General features: G+C 40.6%; 1 protein-coding gene across 4 annotated transcripts in view; it reads left to right on the top strand.

Moving 5' to 3' along the window:
* The window catches only part of LOC138947637 (eukaryotic translation initiation factor 4B-like), a 46,468-nt gene that overhangs the window by 19,151 nt on the left and 12,487 nt on the right, over nt 1-14,830 (top strand). For 2 of the 4 annotated variants that reach the window (XR_011449738.1, XM_070319144.1), the window contains exons 8-14: nt 850-919; nt 1,840-1,886; nt 2,863-3,076; nt 5,942-6,090; nt 6,957-7,129; nt 12,628-12,694; nt 13,484-13,577. Coding sequence is in view for 3 of the 4 variants with exons in the window: in XM_070319144.1 (XP_070175245.1) it covers nt 850-919; nt 1,840-1,886; nt 2,863-3,076; nt 5,942-6,090; nt 6,957-7,129; nt 12,628-12,694; nt 13,484-13,577 (814 nt within the window). In the remaining variant the exon portion in view is untranslated. The remainder of the gene's footprint in view (nt 1-849; nt 920-1,839; nt 1,887-2,862; nt 3,077-5,941; nt 6,091-6,956; nt 7,130-12,627; nt 12,695-13,483; nt 13,578-14,830) is intronic. The other 2 variants (XM_070319146.1, XM_070319147.1) reach the window with 2 other exon arrangements.

Genomic DNA, 14,830 nt, shown 5'->3' with positions numbered 1-14,830 from the left:
AATTAAAAAGTGGCTCTATCCCATCCCCCCCCTTTCCCCGTCGCGATATAACCTTGAACGGTTGAAAACGACGTTAAACACCAAATAAAGAAAGAAAGAAAGATAGGGGTAGTGACGTAGTACACACCAATGGGAGGTAACTCCCAGAGTATGTGCTCATTACCATGGCTATTTTTAGCCCTTTTGGTGATGGGGTTGCTTCCCTTTAAAAATGTTAGACGGGTAGCCTTTTCAGATCTTAGCATCTCAGACTGTGTCAATGCTATATGTGATTCGGGTAAGTATATTAATCAAATGAAAATTTACTTTTTAAAATTTTCTATTTCATTTTAGTTTTACTTTTAGCCTTTAATCAATAAACAAATGAAGATACTGAAAATGTATGGCAGTTGTGTGTTTTGCTCCCAATCCCAAAGCATTGTTATAGTGTAATTGTATAAACTAAAGAAATAAAAAACAGTGGAACGTTGAAAGTAGGATACCCTTTGGACCAGCATAAAAGTACCTCTGCATTACATGTGGTCTGTCGGCGATCGAAAAAAAAAAAGAAAAAAAAGAAGAAGACGTGTGGTCTGTCATGCCAGGTATTTTGTCAAAGAAGATAGTACTGTACTGGTACTACAGTGGTAGTCATTAAGTGAAAAGGGCAACAGAATGTGTTCTTTCATGGGAGGTGTCCTTTCATTGCAGGTACCACTGTACAGTGAAGTGACAGGCCCTTTCTATGAGAGGACAGCACCCAATAAAGGACATCTTAAATCGATCCTCTGTTTGTTTGTTACTGTCAGTGTTTAACTTGATTATGTGATTTGCATGTTGTTGAAGTTTGATCTTTCCTGTGCTGTCTAGGTTACGGAGGTCGCAGAGATGGAGGTGGCGGTTATGGCGGACGTCGGGACGATGAGGGTGGTCGATACAGGTGAGATTTCAACTTTGAGTTTGGGGGATGTTTTATTTTTATGCCCAAAGCAAAGGCTGTTTATGGCAGTTGTGCCATACAAATCCATGCATAAGGCAGTGCAGGTCTCTGAGACCAAGGTGAAATGACCAAGAATTTGAAGCTGTGTAATGGTAAAGTATGCACGGAACTATTGATAATGTGTCCCAGTGTTTCCATTGATTGGCCATTGGGTACATGCAGATCTCTGGGATCCCAGTGTTTCCATTGATTGGCCATTGGGTACATGCAGATCTCTGGGATCCCAATGTTTCCATTGATTGGCCATTGGGTACATGCAGATCTCTGGGATCCAAGTGTTTCCATTGATTGGCCATTGGGTACATGCAGATCTCTGGGATCCAAGTGTTTCCATTGATTGGCCATTGGGTACATGCAGATCTCTGGGATCCCAGTGTTTCCATTGATTGGCCATTGGGTACATGCAGATCTCTGGGATCCCAGTGTTTCCATTGATTGGCCATTGGGTACATGCAGATCTCTGGGATCCCAGTGTTTCCATTGATTGGCCATTAGGTACATGCAGATCTCTGGGATCCCAGTGTTTCCATTGATTGGCCATTAGGTACATGCAGATCTCTGGGATCCAAGTAAAATGAGGTCCTGACCAGAACACTCATGATACACAGTATAAAACTAATAGTAGCACGGTGACAGTAAAGTATGTAGGGATCTGTTCATAATATGTCCCAGTTTTTCCATTGGTTGCTTACACGGATGCTTGCCTGCAACCAAAGACAATTCATGTGATGGTTAACAGATTGTAGATAAAACACATGGGAGAAATATTTATGTGAGTAAAATCCATTCTAAATGACGGGATTGTGGCTTTAAGCCCCAGGTGCTTTTAGCAAACTTGTCAAACTTGTTTCCTTTTCCAGCCGAGAGGAGCGCAGTGATCGTGGGGGCAGCAGAGACGGCAGTCAAGGTAAGAAAAAACTGTACAGTCGGACATGTCCTTGCGACCACCTCTCGCATGCAACCACCTGCTCACAACAACCACTCCGAAGGATCCAAGATGAGTTATTCTTCAATAGAATTCCCCTTTCCTTAACAACTATGTACTTTTAGTTGGTCCCTTGGGAGGTGGCTATGGACATGCCCGACTGTACCTGTCCTTCTGGTTAGGCTGTGGAAGAAAATATGGCAACTGGCGCATTTGTTTTGTTTTTCTGGTTTGTCCTTCCTTTAACAGTTTAAGTTTTAATAAGTACTTTTGCATCAAGTGACAGTGCTGCTAATGCTTTGTCAGTTTTAAAAGAGACGGAGAATGTGAGAGTGTCAGTGCTATCTGTGTGTACATAATTGCTAGTCACCTGATTGGATTAGGACCGAATAGGAGAAAATTATAAGGTTGTTTCCGCATTCAACTTCATAATGTGCAGATTTACCAATTCCATTGCCTTTTTGTGCAAAGTGTTCTCAAATCTGAGTATACAAGATGATAATTGATTTGTATAACTGGGAATGTGTGTGGTGAGCCAGTGACAAAGTAGCAGAAAAGTATGGCATGCTTACTGCCTCTAACAGCAAATGACTGCTTTTTTGGTGGAAGTAAAAAAACAACCAGCAAGAACAAACAGGGAAAGGATTGTACACAGATCTGTGTAAATACACCTTTCCTATCAATCTCAAACAGTTGAAAGAGCCCATTTTTGATGTCGTAAGTGATAAAAATGTCTCAGCTTCAGGGAGCTTTTTACTTTTAGGAGGGGGAGTATAAATATATGCCAGTAAGCCTTTTTATTTCCACTGTAACCAGCTAGGAAAAAAAAACAGGATGAAGGTAACTCAATACATGGTAAATGAAAGTTTAAAAGCTTTTGCTGCTTTTTCTATGTACAATTTATTCTCCCAAACATTGTAATCTTGTGAACTTATAACATTTGTTCCTTCCCACACAGAGGGTACAAAAGAGCGTCCCAAGCTGCAACTGCAGCCTCGCACCAAGCCGGTTGAAAAACCTACACCAGAAGGTGGTCGACAGTCATCCATTTTCGGCTCGGCCAAGCCGGTGGACACAGCCGCTAAGGAACGAGAGATCGAAGAAAAGATGAAGAAGCTGGACACAACTGCTCACTTCACGTCGGAGGAAAGCTTCCACGGCAGGGATAGGTAGTTGTAGCTCTTAAGTTTCCAGCATTTTATATGGTTTATTTCTGTCTCAGAGGTTGGGATTGTTTAAAACTACTAGCTATCTTGTTGATTATTTATCGTTTGTTTCTGTCTCTGGGTTTGAATTATTTAAAAGTAGCAGCTATAGTTGTAGCTTTTATGTTTTGAGTATATCGTTTGTGTCTGAGTTTTTGGCTATTTAAAACTTAATAGCTATCTTCCAGTGAATAATGAAAATGTGCACAAAAAACGTGTACAGCTCTTCAAAGGGGTGTGATCTGCCATGAAAAAAAAGTAGACACATTCAAAAAGCTGAAGAAATTCTCATAATGTTATATAGAAAAAAGTTTTCAGAATGATCTGTTTTACTTTAATGTTTTTAGAATAAAATGTCACCGTGTGGAAGTGCCCACTTACAAACAAAAGGCAGATCAAGTCCACAACCTGTTATCTGCAAAGCACGCATGCAATCTCTCTCCCTCTCTCTCACACACATACATACATACATACCCACACACACACACACACACAGACACACACACACACACACACACACACACAGTGAAAATAAAAATTAAAAAGGTTAAATGAGGTCCTGCTTTTCAGGCATTACAATTTTCTGCCTTTTTTCAAGGAATTCCCTTGGTATTCATTTTTTGATACAGTTTTATTGATTTTCACAGCTACTCTCTTTGGTGTGTAAATCATTGTGTGCTTTTGTTTGTAATTGAGGATTGAGAAAAATTAAGCAAACCTGATGATTGAGGATTGAGAAAGAATAAGCAAACCTGATGATTGGATTGAGAAAGAATAAGCAAACCTGATGATTGTAATTGAGGATTGAGAAAGAATAAGCAAACCTGATGATTGTAATTGAGGATTGAGAAAGAATAAGCAAACCTGATGATTGGATTGAGAAAGAATAAGCAAACCTGATGATTGGATTGGTAAAACCTTATTTCCTCTTTTCCGCTTCCTTTCTTTTCTCAATCACTGTTGGACTTGTTCAATTGGAAAGAAAGCATTTAGAATTAGACCTTGATTTGTCTCAAATTTGTTAAAATGAATAAGGATCCTGTATGTACAGCAGTCCCTCTCATGAACGGACACCCTTGGGCCATAGCAAAACTGTCCGTACATTGCAGGTGTCCGGTCACGGGAGGGGTGACCACACCACCCCCTCCCCCATACACTCACACAGAGACACACAAACAACAGGATTGAGTCTATGCTAATCACTTCTTGTGGCTACTAAACAATAAACTCCTAATACTTCTTTAAACGTTCTGTAAAAATGATTTGTATGAAAAGTGTTGAAAAGAAGAGATAAAATAAATCCTCAAGGCAGTGAACACACTCACCATGCACTGACATACGAAAGCAGCCACACAAACACAGCACAGTGGAGCGTGTGCAGATGCTTTGCAAGAATAGGCTTGAAAACCAGTTTGAATAAATAGCAGCAGATAGAGCTGCATGTCATAATCATGTAATTTATTTTCATCTTGTCTGGCTTTATTGACTGCATGCCGATCATGTGGCATGGCAGTGACTTTTCACTCTTCAGTCGGAAATACACTGTACATAACACAGCTCCCACTCTCCCTCACTAATGCCTACCCCAAGCCGTGACAACTGATGCTTGGAAATTGTGTGAAAGAGTACACCTCTCTATTTCTCTCCAATGCTCTTCCTGTTGACATGCAGTGACACCGGACACCCCACAGAGTTTAGCCAGCTACCCCTCCCCCCCCCCCCCCCCTCCCTCTCTCTCTCACTCCCTCCAGCCATGTACTGTTTAAGGCTGTGGCCAGAGAAGTCAGCTCCAACTGTTCACTCAGAGCAAAACCAGTTGACTGTGTGGTAACTTTTGACAAAGCAAGACAACTGAAGGGTTCACAGATTAGGCAACCGACTCACTGGTCAAGGCTGAGGGGAAACAAGAGTATCTTGTCAATGAAAGAGGTTACACACAGACACACGATGCTGAGAACTGTGGCCGGTTTTTCACTCTCTTTCGCTCAGGACCTTCATCGACTGTGGTTTCTGTTGTTTACGTCCAACAGACAAGAATAAAGAGCACAGTGCAGTTTCATGTTGGCATCTTCGCATGTACTCCACTCCTGACCAAAACTACCCCCCCTCCTGATGGGTACAGGTGCACTCAAGTTACCAGTGACTGTCGTCACGCCATTGCGGCTGTGATCTTTGTACCAAGAGCCGGACTGCTCTGTTATCGATTTTGTTGTGGTGAAAATTTGACGATGGTCTGTCCGTACATTGGAGGTATGACCTGCTGTTGGGACCGAAAATGAGTGTCCGCGTCCATGTTTTGCAGGTGTCCGTTTAAGGGGGGGCAAATATAGAAGGAAAACACTCCGTGCCGAGCAAATATGTCCGTACATGTCAGGTGTCCGCTCACGCCGGGGGCCGTACATTGCAGGGACTGCTGTACTTACATATGTGAAGTCTTGGGAATGATCACACAGCAAAGAGCTTATTCTATGTCCAAATTTAAAGACATTTTCTTTTATGCTTTTTCATTTCTTCCCCCAGTCCTGTCCTACAAATGGTACACATTAGACTGCGACATAGAAACAAGAGAAAGTGAAAAACATTATGACCTTCAAGTAATGTGTACGGAGACTCCAGAGAAAATGAAAAACATTATTACCTTCAAACGGAGACTCCAGAGAAAATGAAAAAACATTATTACCTTCAAGTAATGTGTACAGAGACTTTGAGAGAGCGTGCAAAACATTATTTTACCTACTAGGTAATTTGTACAGAGACAAGAGAATATGCAAAACAGTATTTTACCTGCTAGGTAATGTGTACAAATGGTATATGAAAGCCATATGTTTACAGCCACAGAGACATAAGAGAACCTGTTAGGGAAGGTGGGAGAGAACCTGTGAGAGAAGGCGGGCGGCCCCGCAGAGATTCTGATCGTTCCGATGGCGGCAAGGGAGGAGGACCCCGAGAGAGACGGCTCAGCAGCTCCAGCAGTAAGACAGGTACACGCACCTTCCACGGCCACACAGCAAATATTTTGTGCAACCACCCACCCCCCTTTTTAACACTCCCTTTCTTTTAACACCCTGTTTTCTCATATTCACTTCATTACCTGTGTAAACTTACCCCTATTTTGAGATTCCCTCTGTTTTAAGACATGATTTTCTCACATATTTGGAGGTCATGAAAAAGTGGTTCCCCTATATTGTCAAACTTGTCTAACAACCAGCCAGGGAACAGAACAGTGATCGTTATAAAGGAAAAACAAATTGTGGGCAACCGTTTTGGGTTGTGGCATGGGCACGTGTTCGATATCGAGAGGTGGTTGCCAGGGCAGGTTCACCTATATATATAGCTTGGAAGTTAACATGAGATGTGTATTCATAGTTTGTGTGATGGATTGGAAATAGACAATGTTCAGAAATAACTATCTGTTGGCTGTGCAAGAGTTGCGCCCCTTAATAATGAGGCGAATAATGCAGGTGATAATTATGTTGAGTCAAGCCTTCATGAGCGTGATAGTGAACAATGAGCTGAGTTGTGTATTTTGTGCAGTGTCCACTCAGTATGACACCCTGTTCTTTAAAAAAAAAAGAAGAAGAGAAACACATCTGGGCCTATGTTTACTGCTGCCAGTATGGCTTGGCTGCAGATGGAACAGACACAAATGACCAGTGATGAATACACCAAGCAACTGAAGTCGCCAGCCAAGTGATCATGGCAGCAGGGATAATGAGCTCCCATGGGCATATGTTTGAAAAGAAAAGTGTTTCACATGGACAGGACACTGCATTTTGACTACTGGAGTTGATGTCACCTTTCAAAACTGGCAAAAAACAATGTCTGATTTGCATGACTGTACTTCCAGGCAAGACACGGCGAGACAGTGAAACATCACGCACATCGGACGACTCCCACCCCCCAGAGAAAGAATCGAGACCTCCTGCACCCAAAGAGAAGCTGGTGCCTGCCCCTCCGCCCAAGGAAAACGCCTGGGGAAAACCACGCAGTGATGGCGGACCGCCCGAGGCAACGAGACAGGTTGGTGTTCCAGACTGGGTGAAACTTGACTGATTGTGGGACACAGTATATTTCAAGGTCACATTACCGCCATATAGGCGCTGTACTCTTCCAAAGAGTTTCGTTCTGATTCAGTGTTGCTGTCTTTTTCAGCTTCACATAAACATTGCTCTGAGGTAACAACAGTATTGTTTGTAGAAGGGTGTATAGCAACGCTGTCATGGAATTTTGGCTTAACTCGTTTTCGACAGCTTTTCAGCAAAAGGCCAAAACTGATTATTTTTATGATGAAATAGTGTTTATATTTGTACCTGGTATGGATAGAAAGATAACAGAATGTTGAATCATGTATTGTCCTTCGTATATATTGAGAACTAGATGAATACCCGCTTCGTCGGGGACGGCTGCGCCGGGAAGAAGTCGATCCGAATACCCGGCTTTGCCGGCGCACCGCACGGAGGAAGGGAGATAATCGCGGCTAAAAATACTGGAGAAGATAAGGAAGAGTTACTGGTAGTGGATCCAGACAAAAAAACCAAAATAGGTTCAGCACAAAAAACAAAATCGGTTCAGCGCTGCGCGCTGAGAGCACGTGTTGAAATATCTCATCGACCAGGTTGTGTCCCGGGTATACCTGAATATGCCCACCAAATTTGAAGCAGATCCATCGAGAACTTTGGCCGTGCATCGCGCACAGACAGACACACAGACACACAGACACACAGACACTAGTCGTATATAGATGTCAGACCTGTTTACCAGTACGATTTGGGCGTATTTTGTACGCCAAATTATTATCGGTACGCAAATACACAACACACGCACAAAATACGCATAAGAAAAAGTCTAGAATACGTTTTCCGGTGTTGGTGTGCTGATTACGGGATGGTACAACTGATACCGGTTTCGGTCGAAGGGAGATAACCATGACAGCGAGTCTTCAGCTGTGGAAACCTTGTTCAGTTGTTGGCACGTGCGATCGTCTGGACAATCGTGGCAAAATGAAGCGGTAAAATGTGCCAGTTTCGGATGACTGTACCAAGTCTAAACAGCAGCAGCAGCAGATTTTCTTGGAGAAATATAAGAAAGAGCCAGGAATTGTGGAGTCTACTATGGGAAAAAGTCATGCACACTGCAAGTATTGTAAATCAGATTTCTTCGTTGCCCATGCTGGGAAATATGACATCGAACGACACTGCAGTTCCAAAACTCACCTGGACAAGGTTGCTGCAAAGAAATCCGCTGAAAGCTGCCAATGAATTATGAAGTCCATTCCCGCAAAGCAAATCCTGCCAGAAGAAAAGGCTGTTGTTCGTGCTGAAGCAATGTTTTCTGAGATGATTGTAAAAATAAACTTTCCACTGTCAACCGCAGATGTTATTTAACGAACTTCATCTTTTTATTATCAATCTGTTTGGAAGACACTGGTTATAATGCTATAAACTGACAGGTAAATAAAATTGTGTTATCCCTGTTGTATTGGAAGGAGTTAAATTCTGAAGGTGTTGACAAGACATGCTATTCTTACACAAACACGTTTGCACCCACGCGTACATTTTCCCTAGCCCATATGGCTTTGCTTGCAAAGTACACCAACTTTTTGAAAAATACACTCAATTTTTTGTGAAAATACTCTTGCCTCGGGTTGAGGGTAAACAGGTCTGATATGTACATAGGCATGAAAAGGAGTCTAAAACTGTGACATGCTCAGGAAAACTTTTAGCCTAAAAAGGAGACACACAAAGAAAGGCTAGACAAATCCAGTCACACTTATAAGCTCATAAACACACTATAAGTTCAAAAAGTAGTTTATTTTTAACAAACTAGTAAATTTAAATCCCGGCATATGTACATAACTTGTCACAACGTCACAAACTTCATTTAACCTTACAAGTGCACTATGACAGAAAATAAACATAACCCAAGCAAAAAACCCACATTAAATGACTTTGAATATCAAAACAACACCAAAAACAAAAATCTAACATTATTACACCCGACTAGAGCATTGTGTACATAACCGTCACATCATATCACAAAAATGCAACAAAAAAGGTGACAAAAGACGATTTCTGACCCCTCAGTACAAAACACATGTAAAAGAGATAGACACCAGACAGCCACAGCAAGGAGAAATGTAATCACAGAGGATGAAAGGAATAACATCCTTTTTCACTTCATCCGTAAATAATTGCTAAAAAATCGAGATTAAAACAACAATTTAACCACACAGAATGAAACCAACATCAAATATAGTTAGAAATGCTCACAACTATGAAGTTAAAGTGGCAAACAAGCAAAATCCGGTTATAGGGGCTAGACAATTAAAAAAAAACAGCAGCAGTCAAACTTTGTTCATAACATCACAGCGTGACATAACCAAAACAGATACATTAAAACAAGAACATTCTGACCCAACAGGCAAACAAATGTATGGACATCTCCAAATAAATGAGAAGAACCCTTAAAGGCATACTAACGCACTCCCTTGTTTACAAAGTGTAGTTTGCCCACAATCGATGTCAAACGCACCATAAGACCATATAATGACGATACGTCGCCATGCGCGGACCATAATACATGCATTACAGCTTGTTCTTGCCTCTGAAAAAGTGAGGATGTCAACAAAGCCGCGGTGTTCTCTCCCTTGCATCAACGTTACATGTGTTGCCAAATCTATAAATAGGACGATCCAGATCAAAATGAAAATTCAAATATCTCAACATTTAAGGGGTCCTAGACCACAATATTTTGCAGGGAACTTAATTTAGTCTGTCTCCAGCTGTTGGTAAAGCAATTAGCGTGTATAGTCATCGAGTACATATGGCTTTAAGAAGTAAAAGTTGTGGATGAAACCACCATAAATCCACTATACAGCAAAAGAAACCTATGTGTACATAACGGCACGCAAAGTCAGAGGATGAAAGTGCCCATATCAGCTAAAAATGGTGCCAAAATAACTGCAATCAACAAATCTGAGAAAGAAATTAGTAGCAAAGGGACACAGTTACCATTTTAAATCAAAAAACAAGATAACATATGTAGCAGGTAAGAGATAAGAGGGAAAAATACATTGTACATAACGCCACACTGAGACACCTAGGATTCTGAGTGATGTATCTTAAACAGATGCACACCTACAAAGGCAGAAATTATAAGAAAACAAATGACACACAGAAGGTACAAATAAAAAAGCAACTAGCAGCCCTGGAACATAAATTCAGATCATCATCAGAAAATGCAAGAAAAATGAGAATGTGTACATAACATTACAACAGGAGATTATCTTTCATGCATTGAGTGCTGGTGAGTACTGCTCACTTAGATTTTGTCAGTTGGGAAATGATCACTGTTTATCAACAGACATAGGAACAAGAATACATGAAAAAGTATATAAGTGTAATATGATTGTGAAATAAGTTATCAATTCTGAAGATGGTTAAAACAGGATGTGTAAATAAAAATCTTGAAGCTCACAAAAAAAGTCTGGTCTCAGCCATAAGTCTCATGTAGGCTATGCCTCCAGAAAGATTTAGCAGCAAACATGTAAATAAAAGCCCAGTGTTAAAGGGACATCATGTAGCTGTCCTCCTTGAAGACTCGCAGGATGTTGCACACGGGTATAAAAAAAAAAATTTAAAAAAAAAATAAAAAAATAAAAAAATAAAAAAAACCACATTTTCTCTTCCCACAGCCCAATTCCTCAGGAAGACCTCCCAGGCTCCCTCAGCAGTAGCTTTTGTGATCTGAAAGAAAAAAAACGATTTGCAATTATAGATGCATGTATAGTTTCTGAAATGCTTGCTATAATGTTTGGATTTTACACTATCTGCTATCATCACAGCAAAACGATATGATGTGACGTTATGAACATTTTCAGGGTCATAAAAACAGCTGAATGCAGTCATCTACTGCTCAGCTTTTAATTCTTTTAGCAAAAAAGAACAAGATTTGATCGTAGTAGAGAACTCTCTACTGCACAGGCTTCAGAACAAGATTTCAATAACGTGTACATAATGTCACACGTCACCCAGACAAGCTATCTCGAACTAAAGGCGTGTGAAGTTATGTACACGCAGTCATGGAAGAAAACACGAATCCCACAGAGAAAAGTCTGAATCTCATAACTCGGTCATTTACAAAGAACAACAAAAAAATGAACCACAAGTCTGAAAGAACGAAAATCAAAGAAAATCATTGATAAAAATGGTAAATATTCCGCGCCTAGCCCGAAGACAGTAATCTCATGATGTGACGTTATGAACATCGCACCGTACTTTCTCAACCGATTTCCTAGCCCGTCAGAAAGTCCCTTTCAACGCAGGAACAAAAGAAATCAACATAGTAATGTTTTCCACCTATTTGTACAAAGATTCTATTTGTATTAGCTTAACCATGCATCGTACGTTATCCGTCACGACAACAGCTTCGTATCTGAACAATCAAAATAAAATTTCTTCATTGTGCGTCAGATCGGAGACTTCGTTTAGCGCGCGATATTTTCGACTTGCACTCAACCATCGTTACAAACAAACAAAACACGTCTCAAACAGCAATATGACTTACAAAATTGATAAAACTTACCATCATTGTGTACATAACACATTTCAAAGAATCACGACAAAACACTTACCTCCTGTGTTCTCTTATTTCTCGTTCATTTCAAACGCAGACTTCTTCAAATGAAACTACGATCGCATGGCTGGAAGTCAGTAGACAAAGTTTGTTCACACCCCTTGTAGAAACGAGTCCATGCGCGGGAGAAAATATAGTACATAACTAACGCGTCACGACGCATCACGCAGTTGGCCGAAAAACCTTTCCCGTACCGCTGTTTATCATTGGATTCGTGTTTTAAACTTATTTTCACACAGAAGAATGATTTTTCATCGAAAATCAACAAAAACTTTGTTGTTCTAAAAGTTGAGAATGAATGTCGGCTCATTAATACACTCGGCCGGAAAATCACGACAGAGAACGACGTACATTCTAGCCTATGGTAATCTTCCGGTAAGCTCGACTCGGCAAATTTCGGGGCACTTCAAACTTTGCAAGGGAAAGACCGACCATTTCAGAATAGAATCTCCGTATTTTTTCTATATTTTGGACAGTGATCTGACAGTATGGGAAAGTTTGCCGAGCACACTGTACTAGGTGTCACAGAATTGCAACAGATCACCGTCAATAATCACCAACAAAACATCGATTATATTCCGCACACGTGAACCACACGCTACGGAGTCATGTCCGAGCCGAGAAAAATACCTTCTTCGTCAATGCTCTTCATGTTCACGATTTTAAATAAAAAAGAAGCATCAACAAGAGACCTTTTCCGGAGGTTGTATCACTTTTTCTGACTCGACGCCATTTTGTGCCTGTGACCATATATAGATGTTTCTCATTGAGAATGATTTACTTAGTCTAAAGCACAAAAACATCAAAATCGCCAAGAATAGAGTTGCGCAAAAATTGCAGCACGACGACAATAATTATGTTGAATTTGACTGTGCGTGTTGCAGCTGTCTTCAAGCTCCGCTGGAAGCAGTCACGATGACAGGAGAGACGACCGTCAGCATGACAGTGAAGGTAAGCAAGCAATAGAAGGGGGGGGGGGGGGGGGGCAAGTATGCCCTTGATATGTAGAATAGGAACTTACGCTGGGAGGTGAAAAAAACATGAATCAATGAGTACAGTAAGAGACATTTTACGTACTTGCTTATTTGAAAATGAATCTGAAGCTGACTTGGCCCTTGCCTTGAGAGATATTGGGGGGGGGGGGGGGGGGGGGGTTGTTTTGAAGTCACTTCAAATTTTAGGAAAGGGGTGGGGATTGTGAAGGAAGGGAGAGAATCAGGGTTATTAATAGCTGTGAGATTCTGTCACATTGTTTGACCTATAACTGTGCTGTTGCGTTTTCTACAAGAGGTTTCAGTTTTGTTCTTGTTATTCTGACATTAAGCTGGCTTCAGTTTTATGTCTGAGAATTACCACACCACAGTTTATGATTTGGGTCAAAGCATGTCATGAATGATAATTTATTAAATACCTTGAACATTGGTACTAACACAGTCTAGTTTACATGGGTAGATATTGGTGAAATGTTGACACTTTGTGGAGCTTAGCTAAGGGGAGCTGACACTAGAGAACAGGGGACTGTGTGTTACATGGGTGAAGATGTTTTGTGGGTAAACTGTATAGATTCTAGAAAGATACAAAAATGAAGACACATACCAGTTTGAAAACAATAGGGGCATGAATTGAAGCGAACACTTGTACTGTACCTTTTAATGGTGAAGTGTCTCTGGCATAGAGTAGAGTTTATATTGCCACTCTGCTTACTGCCTTAATCACTAGGTATGTGTGTGCACGATGCAGGTCGACGTGGTGGTTATGGGCCAGGTGGTTATAGTTCAGGGAGGCAGGATGGTCGTCGTAATGAGCGTCGCGAGGAACCGTCCTCTCACAAACGGTATAGACGTTTGCTGGCATTTAGTTATTTGTACATAGCTTTCTTTTTTTTTTTTTTTAATTTATTTTTTTTAGTTATCTTTACAAAGCTTTCTTCTTTTTTGTTCTGTTTGTATTCCTGTTCACTGTTTGAAGCATTTTTTTGGTATCCTCTTTTAAAGATTATTCTTTATCACGGAATACTATTTTTACTGCTCTTCTTCTCTTATTCATTTATTTATTTTACTTTTGTAAATGCTCCTTTCCAATTTCAATGCTTGGGTTTGTCTCTATATTTACTAACCACAGACCTGTTTACCCTTACGATTTTGGCGTAATTTATTACGATTTTCTGCAAAAAATACGCCATTCCGCTATCCGTGTCAAGACTACGATTTTCATAAATAAAAAAAAATGTAAAAAAAAAAAAAAAAAAAATTTTTTTTTTTTTTTTTTTTAATCAATTCACATGTTTGGCATTGTTTTTTTCAATGGCAAAATGGGGTTAAAAAGCACAGCACTGACCAGAGATCATGTCTGTCTGATGAGACGCTGGAGAGCCTTATTCTAGTGGTAAAGTCTCGTCCTCACTCATTCGGCAAGCGCAAGTACAGTAGAGAAGCGCTTGACACACTGAAAAAGGCCTACTACGAGCAAAAGAATCAGTGATGCATGTGCGTTTGATGTGATCTTCTTTGAAATTATGATGACTACAAAAACTGACTGATGTGCCGTTTTGTTTGTGAATGATGGATATATGTGCATGATTGAGTTTCGCAGACACAGTTGTCATGTGCGTTGTAATTGGCGACGAATGCTGGTTGATTACTATTTTTGTGCCAGGATTACTATTTTTGGGGCTGAGCATTACTCCAAAACACTTATGGGGGTAAACAGGTCTGTAACCAGTTTCCATTTAATAGGAGTGTTTTCATGCAGCTGCTCTCTTGAATACTTGATTTAGTGATTGTTGACGTGTACAACTATCGTAAGGCGAAATTACTACATTTAGTCAAGCTGTGGAACTCACAGAATGAAACTGAACGCACTGCATTTTTTCACAATGACCGTAATCCGCCGCTCGTGCAAAAGGCAGTGAAATTAACGAGCCTGTTTAGCGCGGGGGTGGTTGCGCTGTGCTGCATAGCATGCTTTTCTGTACCTCTCTTCGTTTTAACTTTCTGAGCGTGTTTGTAATCCAAACATATCATATCTATATGTTTTTGGAATCAGGAACCGACAAGGAATACGATGAAATTGTTTTTAAATCGATTT

Source organism: Littorina saxatilis, linkage group LG14 (assembly GCF_037325665.1).
Source record: "Littorina saxatilis isolate snail1 linkage group LG14, US_GU_Lsax_2.0, whole genome shotgun sequence".
Classification (NCBI taxonomy): Eukaryota; Metazoa; Mollusca; class Gastropoda; order Littorinimorpha; family Littorinidae; genus Littorina; species Littorina saxatilis.
The sequence above is the reverse complement of the archived record's forward strand: the minus strand, read 5'-3'. Positions and strand labels throughout refer to the sequence as shown.